At 37.9% G+C, this 22,069-nt stretch overlaps 1 protein-coding gene across 10 annotated transcripts in view; it reads right to left on the bottom strand.

Annotated features, from left to right (window-relative positions):
• CEP78 (centrosomal protein 78) overlaps window positions 1-22,069 on the bottom strand; it is a 48,823-nt gene that overhangs the window by 7,363 nt on the left and 19,391 nt on the right. For 7 of the 10 annotated variants that reach the window (XM_039545171.1, XM_039545174.1, XM_039545175.1 and 4 more), the window contains 7 exons: window positions 21,573-21,637; window positions 17,846-17,954; window positions 15,205-15,337; window positions 11,782-11,827; window positions 9,814-9,963; window positions 3,023-3,100; window positions 461-627 (listed from right to left, as the gene is read on the bottom strand). In XM_039545171.1, coding sequence (XP_039401105.1) covers window positions 461-627; window positions 3,023-3,100; window positions 9,814-9,963; window positions 11,782-11,827; window positions 15,205-15,337; window positions 17,846-17,954; window positions 21,573-21,637 — 748 coding nt within the window. The remainder of the gene's footprint in view (window positions 1-460; window positions 628-3,022; window positions 3,101-9,813; window positions 9,964-11,781; window positions 11,828-15,204; window positions 15,338-17,845; window positions 17,955-21,572; window positions 21,638-22,069) is intronic. The other 3 variants (XM_039545176.1, XM_039545177.1, XM_039545178.1) reach the window with 3 other exon arrangements.

The following is a 22,069-nucleotide window of genomic DNA, read 5'->3' as shown; positions in this document are numbered from 1 at the left end:
AGAGTCTGAGACCAGAGGTCCCATGTGCAGAGGGTGAAGGACCTTCCCTCTCAGCACTAGGATTTCTGAGAGCCATATTTCCAGAGCTGCTGGGAAATGGAGGTGAATCCAGTAAAGAATGCTTGGAAGGAAGGAGAAGAAGCTTCTGTCTCTTAAGAAAAAGAAAAAAAGAGGAGGGAGTTGGAAATCCTGAAAGTCTATCCTAGAGACAGGTAAGTAAATTTGGATTTGGGTTAGTTTGAGTCATTGGTTCTACTGAGGAAAAAAGGTTGGGAGAGGGGAAGTTTATTTTCTATTTACTCCTGATAGTGCATGCCTCCCCTCCAGGTGTCTAGGAGACCCATGAGATCCTCTTAGACACCTGAAGGGGAGGCATGTCCTTTCAGGAGGAAGATAGGGCAGGAACAGGTGGAAGATGTAATAGAACAAGGTAAAATACTCAGATATTACGATAACCTACCCAGCATCTTTAAGAAGGTCTAAAAAAGCATGAAACTTTTGGAAAGAGGTCTCAATGCTGCCCAGAACACCTTCATCTTCCAGAATCATGTTGGTTACTGACTGCGCATGAAGAACCTCAGACAGAGAGAAGTTTAGATTCCTTAATCGGGCATTTTCAACTTCCAGCTACAAAAAAGGGTGAGAAAAAAGTAAGTATCACAATGTTATCACTGAGGATGATATAAGCCTTGAAAAAGGATGTAAGGCATTTCCAACTGCACTCTTTTAGCTGAAAAAAGTGTTCTGTGAAACACTTTAAACAACCAAGACAGTGTAATCATCATCAACAAAGAGACATCTCTTAGCAAAGGTTAGTATTCTCTTTATATTTAGTGTTATATGTGTCTAAACCAGATCTCATATTGGTCCAGTACAGTGGCACCTTTTGCCAGCCGCCTTTTTGTGACTGAGAATTTTAGCTTTCATTTAAGAAAAAAAGCAAGTCTGCAGTGCAGCAGTGTCCTCCTGAATTTGTAACAATAGCTTTGAAAGTTGTGAACAGTCCCTCATACTTCTTAGTGAGGTCTTAATTCAGATGCGCACTGAAGATGATTTGAATGTCAACTCTAAGGCTATGTCTACACTAGAGACCTTACAAGAAGCACAGCTGCACTGATGCAGCTGCACGGCAGCATAATCTCTCATGTAGCCACTCTATGCTGACAGGAGAGGGCTCTCCCGTCAACATATGGTAATTAAACCACCCACAATGAGCCATGGTAGCTATGTCGGTGGGAGAAGCTCTCCTGACAACATAGGACTGTGCACACTACCACTTATGCTGGCGAAACTGTGTCACTCGGGGGTGTTCTATTCACACCCCTAAGCGACATAAGCTTTGCCAATATAATTGGTAGTGTAGACATGGCCTAAGTATTTCATTGTTCATCAAAGCATGTAAGAAAGGAGAGGGATTTACAGATCTGCAAATCTACCATGGGTGGTGTTTGAAAGAGTACCATGACTTATCTTTTTCCTCCCCAAACACGGGGCTTAGCAGAGTAGAGCATCTGATCCCCATTAAGGGAGAGCCAAGCCAAAAAAGCCCAGCAAGACATCTAAGCACCCCACCAATGGGAAGCCAAGCCCTAGGAGCTCAGAAGTGCCCACAGATATTATTCCAAATCTACTGAGGGACAGCCAAGCTCAAGTTGTCCAATGGAGCCTAGAGTGTACACAGAATTATATTTTGGACATCCGCATCCTGTACTGGGAGTGATGCCTCATGGCAACTCACATGGGCTGAGCTTGGAAGAGTACTGCCACATTAAAACCCCAACATTTACCCCCAATCTAAACTCTACATAAGAACCCAAATCCACTCATTCTGTTTCTTTGAAGCTGAGTTTTGTTTAAAGGAATCCTATTTACTTGTTACTCTCTAACCAGGAGAATCTTTCTAGTAACTCCACAGAGAAATAGTTAATTGATTGCCTATTATAAATCACAAGCAATCAAAGATTAATCACTCTTAACAAAAAGTGAACAATCGAAGTGGCCTGGATGCTAGATACTGAAAGCACACTGAAACAGCAGCTGGGCTAAAACTGGAGTTCAAGGCTCTGAAATGGGACCAGCAGTGAGAGACCAAGAGGGCAAACACACATTACTAAATACAAACGTTGCCATTTCTCTAAAGCTGGTAAATGACACACATTACTTTGACCTCAGTTATTCATATCTTTTCTTAGCTGGGACTACAGCAATGCAATATACCTGGGCATGAAGCCTGCAGTATTTAGGAAACTAACTGGTACAGAATGCTGCAGTGTCTCTCTCAGCAATACAGGCTACTGTGAAGACATCAACCCTGTCCTCTGTTCCACATTGGCTTCCCATAGAATATAAAATCAAGTTCAAGGTTTTGGTCCTTATCTTCAAGGTGCTCCAGGATATCTAAAAAGAATCTCCTAAAGCTCCATGATGAAGACCATGGTCATCAATTATGCTCCTGTGCCACAATGCAGCTCTTCATAATAAGGGTGAAGTTCATGTGTATGGAAGACAGAACATCCTCAGAAGCCAATCCAAGTCTGTGGAATGAACACCCTCAGGAACTAAAGACCATCATAAACCTCACCACCTGCAATGCCAACTGAAATATGCATTTCTTTGACCTTGCCTTCTCTAGCATATAGCAGCATGTATATTAAAAAACAGCATTCTATCTAACAAGTCACTCCCTTGTATGCATTTCTTTGGTGATGGTGAGAGAACAAACAACACGGGACGGATGTTAGTCATGTCACTTAATACACTACTGGAAAGCATTCAGATATACCAGGCTCATCAATGTACTATGAGCCTCTATAGAAAAGAATGGAACTAGTCATTTTAAAGCAATTAAAACCCTAGATTTTTTTAAAAAACTAGTTCACATAATTTGGCTTGACCATTATAGAACATATTAATGCACACATAATTGTCATTGATAGTTACTCCAAACATTTAGATAATACGACGTATGCAGCTACAAAAGCAAATGTGAACTGATATTAAATATTAAACAAACAATAACTACCTCCATTATCCGTTCATCAGCCTTTACTCTTGCCTTTCTTTCTTCCTTTAATTTTAATAGACATTCTTCCAACTCTGTCTGTCAGAAAGTAGAATATTATCTTTAAAGTATCAGACACACCTAGAATACGCTATAAATATATTTGTGTTCTAACTGGATGTATACTTTTAGTCCATAACATTATAGATATGATATAGTTGTCTGCAAGAATGTCATTTTTGGTTTACTAATATGTAATTTTGAGGCAGTGGGGTGATTTGATGGTGAAGGAAGGAGAGAAAAGTACTTTTTGTTTTCTAATAAAATGGCAATATCATTTAGCCAGATGAAAATAAAAAAGTTAAATGTGACTAAAATGTTTACTTTAAAACTTTAAATGTTATTGCCAACATTTTTCAATATTCTTGTGTTGCCAACTATAAATTCAGGGATCGTTTCTGTTTTTCTTTTTGTCTGTCTTGTTTTAAAAATAAATAAGCCTAACTGGTCAAATCTCAGAGTGGGTTTAGAAAAAGTAAAATGCATTTTTACTTGATAGCTACATTTATCATCCAGGACTGTGAATGTTTACAGAAATATGAAGATTTCAAAGTTATAGGTGTTACCTTCCAATATTAGATCTCCCCTCAACTGGTTACTTGATTGGATTAAAGAGCTTATTTTAAATTTCTATTTTAATTATATTTTAATCTTTTTATTTTTCAGGACCCCAAACACTTTGGTAGGATTAACAATAATTATTATTATTATTATTATTATAAGGCAACAAAAGAAAATAAAGGTGTCAATCAAAATTAACAAATTCAGATAAAAGAAAGGAAGATTAAATAGGAATATGACATTTTGGATTATACTCCTCTTTTATACCATGCTCCAAGACCACCAATGTATGAGAGAGTCTTGAATACTGATCAGTGAAGATGGAAAGCTGCATAGGCTAAAAGGAAAGTAAAGCAGAGTTGTAGCAGAGATGTATACGACAAGGGCTGGAGAGGCTAATTGGCTGCCTCTCCTCAAGTGATAGGTCACACATGGAGCTTATTTTGTCAGGATTGGCCAACACTACTATTAGAAGCACTTAGAAACAAAGATTCTTCCATCCGTTATCCCATTTAAGGTACTATAACTAATGTGGTCTTGTGTGGCACCAAATTAAAAAAACAAAACCAACAGTTGCTTGTCCTTATAACTGTGGTTCTCCCACATGATTATATGCATGGATCCAAAATGTAGGTATTGTGCACAGCCTCTGAACTTTTTGGATAGTAATGTCTTTTGGTGCTACATGTACCATCACTCAAGTTCACATTAGGGAACAGATACGAAACTGGCATTCAGTTCCTTCCTCTAATATCAACAATCTACTGTAAGACTCCAAAATAGTGGGTAAGATGGGAAGTTAGTACACATTGATGCAGTCAATCAAATTCCCATGAACCACAGCTGATCAGAGTGTCTGAGACAGGAGGAATATTAAAAACGATACTCTTGTGGAACTTTAAAAAAAAGTCAGCTCTTTTAGGAGGTGGGAGGAATGGATCTAGGGATAAGCAAGAGGTCTATTGCAAGTTCTAGAACACACAGTTAAAAAAAGGTGTTGACAGAATTACTCAGTAACAAGTTACAAACAACTCAAAGTGCAGGACTTCAGCTAGGCTTCTCAAGAGTTTCTTGAAATCCTGAGTTAGGGAAGCTGGTGGTTCAAGTGACAGGATCATTCACAGACTAAAAATATGAGAATGGGCCTTCTACAGCCTCATTTTCCTCCAGGTACTCAGAGCCAGACGAGAGTTTATGCAAGGACAGCTACTGATATGTAGAAAGCCTCACAGAAACTTATCTTAGAGACAGATCTAGCTGGATACAGACTTCTTCCTTCACAAGCGCTAAAGGTACTTGTCTACGGCAGACTTTATGCCATTACAAAGGGGAGTTGGTCTTCGCTATCACAAATCAAGAAAAAGGGGGACTTGCGGGGGGGGAGTCAGAGATGCTTAGGAAAACATTCCAATAATGCCAAAACTGATTATTTTTTTTTGCCAATGTGTAACACTACATTAAAAATACCCTAAGGGCATTAAAAAAAAAACCCTTAAAGATTTTTCTGAGGGAACAGACAGCAGATGTTACTGCATTCCTGCTTCTTGCCTACATCAGAAGAAATTGCATAATAGTTGGGGTTGCATCTCCTTCGACATTGTCTGATGGGTAGGGGAGGACAACAACAAGATATGCAGGTTGATGTGCACCAGAGACACTAGCATCCAGAAAGTTCCATATTTGCATGCTGAGGTGCATACACCGCCTCATCCTGGAATCCAGGCAGGCAATGCTTGAAGAAGAATTTTGGAGTCAGCCATAGATTTTATGGATCTGACCGATTCTCAAAGTGCTCTTTGCATCATTTAAGTTTTCCTCTAATGTTACCAAGTAATTCTCTTGTTTTTAGGGTTTTAAAATACCAATATATACTTTTGCCCTGGGAAGAAACTTGGTTCAGCATTCAAAGGGTGGCAAAGTTTATTTATTTTAATGTTTGCTGTTCTGGCTAAGTCACTACATTTCTTCCCAGGGCAAAAGTTTATAGCACAGTTAAACCCCTGAAAATAGAGGCTTGTAAATAATAAAATAATAATAAAATAAAATAAATAATAAAATAATAATAATAAAGGATAAATTTTAAAATGGTACTGCAAACAGCCCTACAATAATTCTTTAGGTCTAACAATTTCATGGCCATCTATTACATTATGTAATATCAAGTCAATAAATAAATTCTTTAACTAGGCTCTGCCAGTTTAATATACCACATGTAACAGATTTCTTAATTATCATTATTACATACTTGCCCATCAAAAGTACATTAGGTCTTATACATTTGCCCAATAATGCAAACACTACTGGCACACTGCTTACTACTGTTAACAGTCCCAAAGAAGTGGTAGGCACTACCACTGAAAGTAAGTGTCTGCAGGATTAGGCCCTTAATTAGGAACTAGCAAATAAATGTCTGCACTGTAGAGAGAAAAAAACAATTTCTGGTGAATCTCCTCCTAAGTATTATTAGAAGCCAAAATTTCAAATGAAGTTGACTTAATTGCACCCATTTGTCAGACTAAAACGGGCGTATATTCCAGGTTTGTTGTGCAGCCTTGGTACTCACTTTTGAAATGTGTCCTTTTGTTAGTTTACCCTCTTCTGCAGTCCTTATGCAGAAAAGCCTTTTATTTAAGTTTGTCAAGGGAGTTATATCTGCAGATAGTTTCTGACGTGCATAAGTGAAACACAGAGAGAAGACTGTAATAAGAGCCTTAAAGAATTCCATGGATACTGCTGGGATAGGTTTAAGGAGAAAACAAAATCTGCCCTTAACGCCTTTGCAGTTATGGTTTCACATTAGATCACTAATACTAGATAAATTACCAGACTGATTAGCTTTTAAAAACTAAAAGGAAAAAAATGGGTTAACTCTTTTCACATATTATATAAACACCTGCAGTGCTTATATAAAGTTAGAGATTGGACTATGTGGAGGGTGAAGTCCACCATTTAAATCACTATTTACAACTGTATAATCCTTAGAGCTTTCCACTATGCATGAGAGCCAGTTCAAGCACTTCTGATTCCCTCTAGTGGAGGGAAGGACTATATCAGTTCCTATTTTAATTCAGTTTTGAAAAACACTGGGGTTTTCATTTAAAATTTCAGAATTGCTTTATCTTGTTTCAAATATGAACTACAGTAACTAAATTATTTTATTGAACATAAGAATTAAAGAGACTGTAAGCTGCCATTATGGCAAGAAGCATAGGACAAAAGGAAGCAATAAATTTAAATGCCACATTATGTCACCCTTTTCACATTCAATAGTACTCTGATCCTTGAATAGTCGCATTGAAATAAACCAACTACCCATTGCACCAGGTACTACTGCCTCTATGTGACAGGTATCAGAATCTGGCCCTCAGTTAATAGGAAGGGCAGGACACTCTGAAGGCATTTTTCAGGTATGTTTCAAAATGTACTGAATTTGTCCACCCTCCAAGAGAAGCTTTGTTCTAAATATAAAAAATACCTACTCCCTTTATCCTCCATCCCCTTTCCCTGTCGAGGATTTTTCAAGTAAGACATGTAGTAGGTTCTCCCTTTGCAAGAGAACCTATGTTGAAGTACAGTCATTCTGCTGTCTGCTCCAGATCCCAATCACTCTCTATGCTCAGAAAACATAAATCTGCCACTAAGCTAAATAAGTTAATATTTTATTTTTATTTTATTTCTTTTGATTACATAAAAACCTATATATGTCCTTGGATAAATCTTTAAGAACCTAATCAGTACAATCAGATACAATGAATGATAGCTCAAATGGTGTAATCTGAAGCAAATCCCACTGCAAGTGTGTGGTTTAAAATTATGTTAAATTTGGTGGCAAGATATCTTTTGCAAACTAGACTCTCAACGACTAGCATTTCAGTGTCTAGTTATTCTGCCTGAGGGGGAGTGTTTTATAGTAATGCTACTATATTACCATAGCAGTATTACTGAGCCATTAAAACAAACCATTTATTTTCCTTCTCTTCAACACATCATTATAACACACTCTGTATGAAGATGTTTGTAGCAGCTGTCAGGGAGTCTTGCTATCACTCTTCATTTTGCTATAGATACCAAGCAGAGGAATCAGGAAGAATAATGAGGAAATGAAAGAGATGTTACTATAAAGCTCGACTGCAAATGGAGCTTTAAAGTAACTAATTTCAATTTACTTTTTAAAACATTTTTGTAAAAAGTACATTAAAGTATTTTAATAAAAAAAAATATGTTAAAAATACATTTACTCCCTCTATGAATTTTTAACGAAACAGCAGAAATAACCACCTCATTATTGCTCTAATAGATTCGTACATCATGAAACATTTTACAAATACATTAGAAGCAAGAGGAAGACCAAGGACAAGGTAGGCTCATTCCTCAAATGAGAAGTGAAAGACAGTAACAGAAAATACAGCAATAGCTTAAGTGTTAAAAGCCTTTGTTTCATTTTCAACCAAAAAGGTTAGCAGTGATCCGACAACTAACAGTGAACATCAGTGTAAATGGGGTAGGATCTGAGGCTAGATTAGGGGAAAATGCAAATTAAGAATTACTTAAATGTCTTCAAGTCAGTAGGGCCTGACAAAATACATCCTAGAATACTTAAAGAACCAGCTGAAAAGATCACTAAGCCATTAGTGATTATCTGTGAGAACTCGTGAAGGATGGAAGAGATCCCAGAAGACTCAAAAAGTGCAATATAGTACTTATCTATAGAAAGGGGGCACTAAGGAAAACCCAGGGAGTTATAGACCAGTCAGTTTAACTTTAATACTCTAAAAGATAACAGAGCAAAAAAAAATAAAAAATAAAAATAAAAACAATGAATTTGTAAGCATTTAAGATGATAAAGTGATAAGTAACAGACAACATGGATTTGTCATGAACAAATCACATCAAGCCAACCTAATAGGCTTCTTTGCCAGGGTAACAAGCCCTGTGGTTGGGGAAAAGCAGAAGATGTGATATATCTAGACTTTAGTAAGGCTTTTGATACGGTCTCTCACGACTTTCTCATAAACAAACTAGGGAAATATAGCCTAGACAAACCTATGATAAGCAGATGTGCAACTGGTTGGAAAACTGTACTCTGACTGTGAATCATTGATTACTCTCTATCTGGAAGGCCATGTCAAGTGGGGTCCCTGCAGGGATCTGTCCTGCGTCCAGTTCTCTTCAATATCTTAATACATTATTTGGATAATGGCACAGAAAGTACACTTATAAAGTTTACAGAAGATACCAAACTGGGAGGGGTTGCAGGCGCTTTGGAGGACAAGATTAAAATTTAAAATAATCTTGACAAACTAGAAAAATTGTCTGAATTAGATAAAATGAAATTCAATAAGGACAAATGCAAAGTATTCCACATCAGAAGGAATAATCAATTGCACAAACAGAAATTGGGAAATGACTGCTTAGGAAGGAGTACTGCAGAAAACAATTTGGGGCTTACAGTGGCTCACAAACTAAATATGTGAAATATCTACTCAGCACTGATAAGGCCTCAGCTGAAGTACTGTGTCCAGCACTGGGCACAACATTTCCAGAAAGAAAAGGATAAATTGAAGGAAGTCCAGAGGAGATCAACAAAAATTATTACAGGTCTAGAAACATGACCCATGAGGAAACACTGAAAAAACTTGGTTTGTTTAGTCTGGAGAAGAGAAGACTGATGGGGGACAGAATAACAGTCTTCAAGTATGTAAAATGTTTTTGTAAAGAGCAGGGTAATAAACTGTTCTCCTTAACCACTGAGGACAGGAGTTGCTTAAAGTACCCTGTTGAATTGAGGCCTATATACCATATATCAGTGGGTCTCAAACTTTTTTTTTTTTTAAACTGGCAACCCCTTTCACATTGCAAGCCTCTGAGTGCGACCCCCCTAATAAATTAAAGTAAACACCCTTTTTAATATATTTAACACTATTATAAATGCTGGAGGCAAGCAGGGTATGGGGTGGAGGTTGACAGCTCATGACCCATGTTATGACCTTGAGACCCCCTGAGGGGTCCTGACCCCCAGTTTGAGAACCCCTGCCATACAGTATAACGGAAGCATGCAAATATTTAGAGTTCCATTTCAGTGATTATTTACCTATTTAAACCTAATTCTAAAAACCCATTTTTCTGGAAAAATAGAAGCTCTATGCACTCATCTTTTGAAAAATCTGAAGAACAAAATTATTTCTTCTTACCCGTAATTGCTGATATCGTCTTACATTAGTTTTAACCAGGGATTCTGTCAAATCAGGATCATGCATAATGTCCCCTAAAGTCCCTTCTGTCTCTTCAGTTTCAGATGCAGAAGCACTTTCCACTGTCACTTTCACAGGAATGCCTGTCTGCTTATATGAAGTAAGTGAACATAGGAGCATTATTAAACAATGCTTAACAAGGAAATAAGTCATATAATATTAGTGAACACTTCCAATTAGAAGCCGTCATCCACAAAGTTCTTTCTTCTGAATTAGTTATAACATGTTCATTTTAAATAGTTCCACACAATCTAGAAATAAGTGTGCATTTGGAAAGAGTATGATAAATCCTTGGCAAAGAAATTTCTATGCCAAAATGGAGCAGAGTATATCACCCGTCAGAAGGTTTTACTTTATTTGTAGCCTCTCTTTATACTAGACTTGAAACATTCTAGTCAACCAGGAAGAGTATTTTTTAAGCACCATGAACTATTAAAATATTGTTTCATTATCGTAACAATGGGCACAGAGGTAAATGTTATGCCTGGATGGTAATTTTTTGTTACAATTATGCCAGGGTTCTTCATGTTTGTATGTAAGTACATCTCCACAGAACATATAGTGCACTGGTTGTGAGTGACACCACATTTAGCCTCACTGCTTCAAGAAGATCAAAAACAGCAGTTTGACAGATGTTATTTTGAAACACTGCAGTGTCAGGAGCGTGTAAGACACCTAATAGTACAAATAAAAACATGTGGAAGGATTCTCCCCTCAGTCCCTGAACTCTGCTGTAACAGAGCACAGGGGCCATAAAAGCCCCTTAGCTGACCAAGGGGAGAATTCCCCCTACACAGGTACTACATAAGATAAATCCTAACCACTGTCTTACCCAGAGATCTCCTAAGCTCTGGTATGGCAGGTGGGGGACTGCCTGCTTACCTGCAGGCAGGAGAGGCAGAGGTATAGCGCACAGTGCTTCAGTAATTCTGCACAGCTCTGGGTTGCAAAGATGCTCAGAGGTAGCCCAGGCATAACTAGGAGCAGCTCCCTGAAATGCTAAAGTTAAGCTGGAAGCTGCTTTGGTTCCTGATCAGCCCAGATTCCAATTGACAGCAAAAGTGACGTTATTCCATTAAAATCACATCTAAATACAAGAATGGCAAATTTTGCTGACATTTTGCTGTATCTGTCAGGGTTCTCTGCCCCCTACAGCCAATTTTTTTAAATGACCATCAATAAGATGGTCATGCTTTCAGTAACAGGTGAAATGATGTCAACTTCAAAGCAGGTGATTAGTGCCAGTGATTTCATTAGTATTCTTCCCTCAATATCTTCTATAAAACAATTTGACATTTTTTAAGCTAATCAAAAAAAAAAAAAGAACTGAGGCCTGTCTACACAAGAACACTGTGCTGATTTAGTGAAATCAGTGCAATCCTCTCATGTGGACATTTATTTCAGTTTAAATCAGTATGGAATTAGACTTCACAAAGGCCTGAAGAGTGGATAAGATATGTTGTAGTGTAGAGTTTTTGAACCACAAACATCCTTGATAATAAAAATTCAAAGCCATGCCATCTTAATTATCTTCTTCCTAGTTATGTTTGAGTCTTACAATTAGATTTGCTTCATTTAAAACAATTTTTTTTTTCAGAAAATAGCATTGAAACCACTTATTTGACAATAAAAAAACCTGACACAAAGGAAGAAAATAAAACCTCAAGTATTGCTTAAAAAAAATTTCTTCCCAAATGTTAGTGTGCGACCATGAAGTGTTTTCACACATGTAGTTTCCATGCTTCCAGGAAGTATTTAAGCCATAAAAAACACTCTCCACTTCTGTTTTGTCACCTTGTGTTTTTATAGTAGAAGCTCACTGGGTACAAGGGATTTTTATTTGTTCAGCATATTAGCTACAGTACCGCATCACGTGCCTATCTACTGATATGTAATAGATAATCATACCTGGAACTTCAGTGGTAACTCCTGGGTACCATCCACTGGGAATCCCCTACAATGATATGTTTAAATCAAGGTGGGTTTTTTGAGAAAAATATTGTAATTTGTCAACATTGCAATTTCAAGGTATAATTTTGATTTAAGGGTCCTGATCCTACAAACACACATTGCTAAGATGTTCAAAAGAAATAAAAGTTAAAACACGGTATAAAAATACTTGACAGGATCCTTTGAACAAACTCACTAAAATATCGTTCTGTACAACAAAGTAGCTCTACTTTCTAATCAAGATTTAGGCCACGCTTTCAAAACTAGGTGCCTAAAGTTAGGCTCCTAAGTCCATATTTAGATACCTAAATAAGCAGCCTGATATGGCACCATGGCAGCTGCATTTGGAGTTTACAAGAGACGTTGTGTGCTTGGCACTTTTGAAAAGCAGGTCTTATTTAAATGATTAAATATGGATTTAGGAACCTAACTTTAGGCATCCAGTTCTGCACATCTTGGCCTCTAACGTTATAAATTATTTGTAACTACATGTACAGTTTTTCTGTATGTTTCCTTGGCCAAATCTGTTCATGCAGGAACTACGTAAAAATGGTGTTTTGGATTCCAAATTTGTGTCTCAATGCTTACAAGATCAAAATTATTGCTTAAAAGAAAAAAGAAAGAAGAGCTATTTTCACTTGTTAACTAAAAGCCAGATCTGCACCTAGGCTCATAAAGGTAAGCTGCATCCTTTCCTTCTTGTGCATCACCAACAGCAAGAAAGGCTGTGGCAAACCAGATTTTTCCTTCAGTTACACCTGTGCATTCCTAGTGCCTTCAAAAGTTATGCTTTCAGTATTTTTAAGTACTTATAAAGCCCTCCTATTGCCTTGGTATCTGAGCCCCTTAAAAAAAGCCACCACGCCCCTCCCCCCCAAAAAAGAAAAAACATAAAACAAACAACCCAGAAATAGCAACAATTACACTTTCTTCCTTCCCAATCTCTAGCAGAAATAGCCTGATTATAATATTTTGAATGGGGACTGTTTGTGGGTGTGCAAAAATATTTAGAGGGAAAGTAAGTCAAAGAAATGAGTTTTGTATTTAATTCTGAAAGTGGGAAGGTCCATGATCTGTCTTATCCCTCACAGGAGGGAGTGCCTCAAACTAGATCCAGCTCCTGTGAAAGTTCTGTCCCCTGCACTTACAGGCCTCCACCTAACAAACATCTATAAACCAGTGAAATAATTTCACCAACAAACTCAGAAGAAAGAAATAACAATATTAATGTCTATCTTTAAATATCTGGGAAGCACTCACAGATATGGTGATGGGAGCCATGTCAATTGACAATTTTATTGTGCTAAAGGAATACAGATACGTTGGGAGGTCACAGTCAGAAAGGAGGTGGTATCACAGGTAGGTAGGTCCAATCCCATTGAGGGCTTTAAGTATCATGAGAGAAACCCTGAACTGTATTCTATACTCAATGGGGAGCTAATGCAGAAAGCAGAGTCCCAGAATAATATGTTTACAGCAGCCTTTGCTGTTATGTTTGTACCAGTTGGAGTTTTTCAATGTTTGTGGCTTCACCCTTAGACACAAGATGCAATAGAAGTCATGAATGCATAGATCTCTGTGGCCTGGTCTGTGCCCTCTGAAACACTTGTGCAGACCAACTGTCTTCAGTAGGTTAGCTCAGGTGTAGCCAAAGCTGTTTGTAGTATGTCACACAATAGGCCTAAAAACTAGGCAGCAAGGCATCCCTCATGCTGACTGATGTAGCTAAACCACACTGAATTATGCAGCATCATTCATGAGCATCCAATTAACTTTTCAAGTTACGATTAAGTGTTAACACTTGTGGTTATGATTATGCTAGGGTAGTGGAAGTTCACATTTATTCTGCTATTGCGTGGAGTCAGTTTTGTCACCCAAGGTGGGGTGGTGGAGGAGGAGGAGGAGGAGGAGGGCCAGGCAACTCCTGTAGAGCTTAGGAGCTATGCATGGCCATTACCTCCTCCTGCAAGCCTCTTCTAACCTGAGAAGAGCTTTGGGCCATTTCACTGTTTGAGTCCCCAACTCTATCATTCTTCTAACCACAGACACAGTCTCCCATTCTGAGGAGCTGCTCAATTCCACTTATGTAGAGCAGATTACAAACTTCTGCATACCTTACCCTGCCTGGATGATGAGGTTCAACAAAGATCTTCCATCACCTAGATCCAGTGATCAATTTCTTGTGCCTTTACTGCTGTATCAATTGTGGAAGAATTTCCCACTCTGTCTTTTTAAAAGGTCGCAGAAAGTGAGCAGATGTGGGAAATACAATTAACTCCACATTAGGTGAAAAATACAGCAAATAAAAAGACAGGTAAATAAGCCAGGAAGGAAAGTAGTAAAGAAAGTGGCTGTTTTGTGAATCTGTGTGGCAAAAGCAGACCGATGGGAAAACATTACAAAAAGATAAATTATATGTTTATTTGTATGGTTGCATAAACTGATTGGAACTTAGTAAACAATTCTCTTGATGATGTACAAGAAGGAATAGTACCCTGCTCAGTCTCTTTCAATTGTGTTAGCACTGCAGAGCTAAAAGGAGTAACAAGCATTAGAAAGTGTTGTCACTAATGCTAGGTGATATGACTCAACAAAAGGAATGGATCAGCTGAATTAGAAGGTACCAAATTTATGATCACTTTTTCAATAGCATTATTCATCTGCTTGGTTTAGAAAAACAATTATAATCTCTGAAATAGTCCATGTTTTTATTTTTAAAAAAGCCCTGTATAGAAAACAAAATCTATGTGCAGCTAAGTTTTAGAATTCTTTTGAAACATCCACGTTATAATTGCGTAGTTTAATTATTGCTGAAGAAACTAACCAATTGCAGCTATGGGCAGACAAGTTACAAAATTCAAGAAACAGAAAGGATTATGAATGCAATGTAAAATCTGTTTTGTGTACTCTAATCTGTTTTTAAATGAGTACAGATACGAATTTACAGCAGGGGTGGGGAACCTACGGCCCATGGGCCGGATTCGGCCCCTTGCTCATTTTCATCCAGCCTGCAAGCCATACACGTTCAACTCACCCGCCGGGCGATGGGACAGAGGGCAGCATGGAAGCATGGGTCTGGAGCTGCAGCGGCAGGGGGGAAGCTCCGAGTCTCAGCGCCCCCCTGTGGGGTTGGATTGGCGAACACCATCTGGCCCCGCTGCAGGGGGAAGCCCTGAGTCCCCACCGCCTAGCAAGTGCGTTGAACGAGTGTGCCCCACCACTTTTTTTTTCAGTGGGTCAATGGCCCAACAACAAACAAACAAACAAAAGTTTCTCACCCGATTACAGTATGACCTCTGTAAACCACATTCACTTATTCTACTGTAATCCAAGATACAACATGCATATTCTGTTTTCTTACTCATGCTCTCAATACTTCACCTGCACCTCTTTGCACGCTCTGCAGTACGCCAAGGTAGGAAACCATAGGCACCTGGTGGTAATGGTTTTGGTGAATAGGTATCTTTATCAGATGGACTCTTTCCAGGGTGTATGGGCTTTTTAGATGCTAATCCTGTATCGTACAGCAGGGATAGGGAGGGAAGAGAGAGTTCATTACAGTTACAACATGGAGAGACAGCTAGAGTTAAGGTTGCTTACGCATTTCCATTTTAAGGATCCTCTTTCAGCTGCTCATAACTGTCTCAAACATAAACCTTTCCAGCTGAAATTTTTCAGGGCAAGTTTCTGACTAAGAATGAACTTTTCGTTTTTGAATGCTTGAGTGAAAACAGCTCCGGTATTCTTCAGTACCAAGAGAGTGAGAATATATCCTTATTCTCATTAGCCCAGAGGCTGATTTAGCTTACAGTATGGACTGCACCACATTCCTAACTGTACAGCTAAGTGCCCACCCCACCTTTGGTCAACCATCAGTTAGAACCCAGCCAGACTCAAGAAGTGCTCATGAAGGTTATATCATTTACCTAGTGAAATGTCTGAATATGGAAATAAATTATTTAACTTTGAGTTATATTTCTCTGGAGGACATCCCATAATCCTGCTAATCTGGTGGAAGAGTAAAAGGACATAACTGATGTTGATGGGATTTCAAATTCCTGGTCACAGTTTAGCAAGTAACTAGGATTAAGAAGGGTTTTTTAAAAAAAATTAGCAGCAGCAGCAGGAATTTTCCTCCCCACCCTCACAACCACCTTTGAAACTGATTGTGCAGTTTGACTTATTATGCTTACCTCTGTGTCTCCAAATCACTGAAGCAAAGATTAAAAAAAGATAAACAGCCAAAGAAATGGAATTAAGTATGATTTTAGTAACTTTTAAAAATATTTATACTATCATGTGTTTCACTCATTAACCATGTTTAAGAGATACATATTCAAAATAAGAAATTTTTGAATAATGTATTCAAATTGGCAGGTTTACTTGCAGTAAAGAAGTGACAGGACTGCCATCTATATATAGAGCCAGATTCATCCTATCTTATGCTGGCAATGGAGTCTGCTATGGAACGCCTGAGACATGAAAAAACGAGACAACTATCTGCTGTCAAGCCTCCAAGAGCCATAGCAGTTGAAAAAGTGAGTAAAGTATGGTAAGGCCATCCTGGGAGGAAAGGAAAGGGTCTTGCTGATGCAGCACACATCATTCAGAGGTTCCCATGCTTATTTTACTTTTCTACTGATTGTGTGTTATTTGGTGTGACATGGGATCAGCAGAAGTAGGCATCTGAATCAGGTAGCAATGAGAGAATCTGGAGAAAACTTTTATATTTTAGGAAACACATAGAACACTGGGCAAATTTTAGCTATTCTAAAACACATTTTCAGGGCTGTTGGGTTGGGTTTTTTTTTTTGTTTATTCTGCTTCTTTTTAGATTGACTCTGGCATTCAGTTGTTGAATCCTGATCTTCAAAATTTCATCTGGTTTTCCATAAAGTGTTCTTCTCTGGCCACAGGGGATCACTGCTTATGCTGCTCCCAAATTACTGGATCTTTTGTTTTTGTATCTTTGGTCACTTCTCAGTTCATTCTGCATGAGCCTAAGTACACAATCTATTGAAAATATTGCTACCCTCTCAAACAGAAGAGGGAATGGAGCACAAAAAGCACTAATCCAGTGTACATGGAACAGAGAACTCACAAAGAATGTCACTAATTCTACCAAGCACCAGGAAAAAGGGGAAGGAAAGAATAAGGCCTGGCCTAGGCACAGTTTTTGTACCAGTAGAAATATTTTGGTTAGGGTGTCAAATTTTACTGAAATAATTATATCAGTAGAATCCCTCATATGGGTACAATAATACTGGTATAACAGTGCTTCCTGGAAGAGGAATAAATGATACTGATAAAAGAACCTTTATGCAGATATAACTGCACTAGGGGGGCTTGTACTACTATGACTATACCAGTAAAGTTAAAGCAATACAAATTTGTGTGTTTAGACAAACCCTTAATGTGGCCTGGTCTCTTTTATGCCACCAACAGGAAGGAAGCAATGAAATTTGGCTGAAACAATTCATTTCTATTAAATTCAGTTTTCCCAAACTAAAAGAGGGGAAACTCTACAGCTGAGGTTTTTCTACCTATGTTCTACTAAGGAAAGTACAATTAGCTATGTCTAATGTCATCAACATAAAAGGTATCCCAGTTAATGACTAGAGTGATGATCAACATAAGACCAGAACAAGAGATCAGCAGCTAGTATTTTAAATCTGGGGGGTGGCTAGGGGCTAATTGTTTAAGAATGTATTTTCAATGGTTATTTCATAACCAAAAGCACTACATCTATTTTCCTCCCACTCGCTGTTCTTCTTCACAAAAAAATTCTATTTATTTTTCTCTCACTATTAAGATCAACATGTACAGTAAAATCAACATACAGAGCTGAAGTGTTTGTATAAAGTCAATGAAAACTGTGTCATTACAATTTGTATTTGCCATCCTCTTGGGACCAATTTCACTGCCTTCTTTCTAGACAGATGGGGTCATGTAGAAAGCAAGAACTGACAAACTTAGAAATAACTTTCGATTTCTTTCAAAGAGAAAGGGAAGACAGTATTACCAATACGAATAGTAGCTTTTCCTTTCCGACCACTTCCTAGGACAATAGTTCTTTTTTTTGATTTAGGTTTGAGAACATCCTTTGAAGCAGGAGATGTCAGCCACTTGTACTAGAACATTAAATAAAAACAAAAACAAAAAACCACAAAAATCTCAAAATGTTAACTTCATTTTAGTAATGGATATTTCAGAAGGTACTAGCTTTGGAGTTTCATAACTAATATGCTAAAGATTACTTTTCTATATTGAATATTTTATTTAATAAACTTCACTTATGTAGACTTGCTAACAATTTGAGTTTTCAATAATCAGGAATGAGTTAAAAATCTTCAAGATTTTTAGAGGGTGTGATCACTTATTATTTAACAAAATAATTTCCAACTTAATTGGATATAAATATAACATGATACTATCTGCAGGCAAATGTTCCCAGAACACCTCTAAAGCACCCCATCCAATTTTTCTTCCTCTGTGCAACAGTTCTCCTTTTATAGTAAGAAAAACAGCACATGCTCTGTAAAAAGGAAAAACTGGCACTTGCTTTCCATGCTCCCCTACAGCGCTGACTCGTAGGAATGTCTGGCTCCAGCCAAAGTTCTCCAGCATAATAAAGACTTTCTAGTAAGATATTATATTACAAATAAAATATAGCTTTTTTAAAAAAGCATCAAGGTTTTTTTGTTTTTTTTTCTCCAGTGCTTGCAGTGATGGGGCATGCCAATAGGGCACACTTATCTCAAGAATTCACACTAAAATTGAAGTGTACTGAGATCAAAGGAAAAGCTGTGCTTTGAATTTACTGTTTTCCTTCAAGGTGACACCACACTGCTCTAGATGATTCTCAAAAAGGACTGGGTCTGACCAGTATTTTTCTAGATTTATATTCCAAGTATTTATTCCGGTGTTTTGTTTGCTTTTTAAAGTACGTGTCTCCATGTTGTAGATATGATGACACTTGGAAGCCACTGGCTCCAAAAAGCTTGGCATCAGTACAACAGCATTTGTCACATCAGAAAATCCTACCACCGCCCCCCATTGCATAAAATTATTAAGAGCATTCTGGTAGGATTTTATGATTCTCTCTCTTAGTGTGGTGATTATCAGAAAAGAATGTTAATGTAAAAACAGCTTTGTCTTTCTCAGCTGATCTGCCTTCCTTGTATTGAGAGTCAGATTTACATACTTTATGGACAAAAATACTTACAATTATGGGAAAGTTAACTGGATTCTAATCTGGCTCATGAGTCAACAGAAAAAGATTCTGCAAATGAGGCTTAATAAAGTAATAACAAAATACAAGCAAGAGTGAACATAGCTGGACTTTCAGAGTCCAGGTTGAATTTGCAGGTCTGACAGTTAGAACGAGGGGCTACTTGCCATTTACAGTTGTTCTTGGAGAGTCACCTCTGCATTTTCACACTTGTATTCCCATTTTTGGGATATACTATCCCTGGTATTGAGATGTGGAATTGCTTTGAAAAGCTGTGTCTTTTGGGAGGTGCTTCATATAAGGGTGTGCAATCTCCAATTGTCTCAGTTCCTTCTCCCTAACCACAGAGGCCTGATGCTATATAGAACTATGAGACAGAAGAGAAGGTATGAAGAGAGAAGAAATACACAGATGTAACTCTTGAAGAACAACAGTCACTGGTAAGTAATCTCCCTTTCTTCTTCAAGGTCTTGTGAGTCTTCCCACATGTGGGAGAGTAACACATAATGAGATCCACCAGCAGGACAGCGAGCTAGGAGTTTAGTTAAATATGCATTGTAGTATAAAAGTCTCCTAAACTAAGCACTGGAGCGCAATGTAAAATCCAAGGAATGGAGTTTAGTGAACACTTTCACCAGACACCAAGTTGCTGCTGTGCTTATCTTCATTAAGAGAACTTGCCTAACGCAATTATGCTGCTGTCATAACTATAAAGGGAAGGGTAACAACCCTCCTGTATACAATTCTATAAAATCCCTCCTGGCCAGAGGCACCAAAATCCATTTACCTGTAAAGGGTAAGAAGCTCAGGTAACCTGGCTGACATCTGACCCAAAGGACCAATAAGGGGACAAGATACTTTCAAATCTTGGAGGGGGAAGGCATTTGTTTGTGCTCTTCGTTTTGGGTGGTGTTCGCTCTTGGGACTAAGAGCGACCGGACATCAATCTATGTTCTCCAAATCTTTCTGCACAAGTCTCTCATATTTAAAACTCGTAAGTAACAGCCAGGCAAAGTGTGTTAGTTTTATCTGTGTTTTCTCAACTCGTAAATGTTCCTTTTGCTAGAGGGTTTACCTCTGTTTACTGTAACTTTGAACCTGAGGCTAGAGGGGGTTCCTCTGGGCTCCTTGAATCTGATTACCCTGTAAAGTTATTTCCATCCTGATTTTACAGAGATGAACTTTACCTTTTCTTTTATTAAAATTCTTCTTTTAAGAACCTGATTGATTTTTCATTATTTTAAGATCTAAGGATTTTGGAGCTGTGTTCATCAGGACAAATTGGTGAGGGTATACTCTCAAACCTACCAAGGAAAAGGGGTATAAAGACTTGGGGGGGAGGAATTAGTCTCAAATCTACCCAGGACAGGAGGTGTTAGGGACTTGGGAAATATTTGGGGGAAGGCAGAGTTCCAAGTGGCTCTCCCCTAAGATTTGGAATACGCTTGGTGGTGGCAGCTTACTGTTAACCTAAGCTGGTAAATAAGCTTAGGGGATCTTTCATGCGGGTCCCCACATCTGTACCCTAAAGTTCAGAGTGGGGAAGGAACCCTGACAGCCACATTGGCTCTCCTGGACTGTGTATTTTATAGCAGGGTGTGCTGGTTTCCTACCTGAGATGTAACAATGTTTCATACATCTCCTAATCCAGTGATAGCCTCTAGTAAACAGGTCCCTGACATCTCCCCAAATGCTACAAATAACCTACTGGATTGTATAAAAGGTTTGGTATTTTCCAAGTAAGAGAAGAACACCCTATTTACACTTGGGGTCGGGAAACAAGATTCCCATTGGTGGGAATGGGGTCTGGAGAAGAACATAGGGAGAGAAATACATTGTGCTAGGTACCAATCTGAGAACACCTTACGCATGAAGCTGGGATGGGGCCTCATAATGCCTTTAACCTTGTGTAGCACAATACAAGATGGTGTGGCCATCAAAGCTGATGGCTGTCCAAAAGGGTACCAGTGAGGTAAAAAGATATCCAATAACTGTACAGCAGGCACACAATGGACATATGCAATCACTCGAAGAAGAATTTAATTCACTGATTTAAAAAAACAACATATTTTTAGGCTGTTATTTAGGTGTTATTTTCCTAACCTAGGGAATTAGGAACTCAAACAAAGAACTGCTTTACTGAGACATTAAGGTTGACCAATTAAAGACCACTAAACATCAGGACTTCCAGAAGATACAGAACTTCCAACAGCATTTTTAACTTGGTCATTTTGTACATATGCACCGTTTTCTATTTTTCTTATTAAATATCTAATTCCTGTTTTATTAGTTTACATTGTAAAATACATAAGATATACAGGATGTTCAATGTGGCATAGTTAATGCTGCTGCTGGTGCTTTAACTTTTGCATTTTCTAAACTGCAACCTGAACATACACTTAATTTAATATTAAATAAAAACTAATCTGTACAGAATCACGTTGTGTCATAATATCATGGCTTGTTTTAAATCCAAATACAGACAAACAAAAGTCATTCCAGAATGCCTGAAACATACCTCTGAACTGGCACTGTTTCCATTCATGAGAACTCTTTCAATAAGTTTTTTCATCAAAGTGTGATCTAGAGTGAAAACAAAAATGAATTCATTTCATTAATTTCAAAATTAAATTATTTTTGATAAAATATTCATTAGGGCTGTCAAGCGATTTAAAAAAATTAATTGTGATTAATCATGCTGTTAAACAATAATAAAATACCATATATTTAAACATTTTTGAAAGTTTTCTACGTTTTGAAATATACTGATTTCAATCACAACACAGAATACAAAGAGTACAGTTCCCACTTTCTATTTATTTTTGATTACAAGTATTTGCACTGTAAAAACCCCCAAAAGAAATAGCATCAGAGGGGTAGCCATGTTAGTCTGTATCCACAAAAACAACGAGGAGTCTGGTGGCACCTTAAAGGCTAACAGATTTATTTGGGCATAAGCTTTCATAGGTAAAACCCTCACTTCTTCAGATGCATGGAGTGAAAATTACAGATGCA

This window comes from Mauremys reevesii, linkage group 6 (genome assembly GCF_016161935.1).
Source record: "Mauremys reevesii isolate NIE-2019 linkage group 6, ASM1616193v1, whole genome shotgun sequence".
Lineage (NCBI taxonomy): Eukaryota > Metazoa > Chordata > Testudines > Geoemydidae > Mauremys > Mauremys reevesii.
The sequence above is the reverse complement of the archived record's forward strand: the minus strand, read 5'-3'. Positions and strand labels throughout refer to the sequence as shown.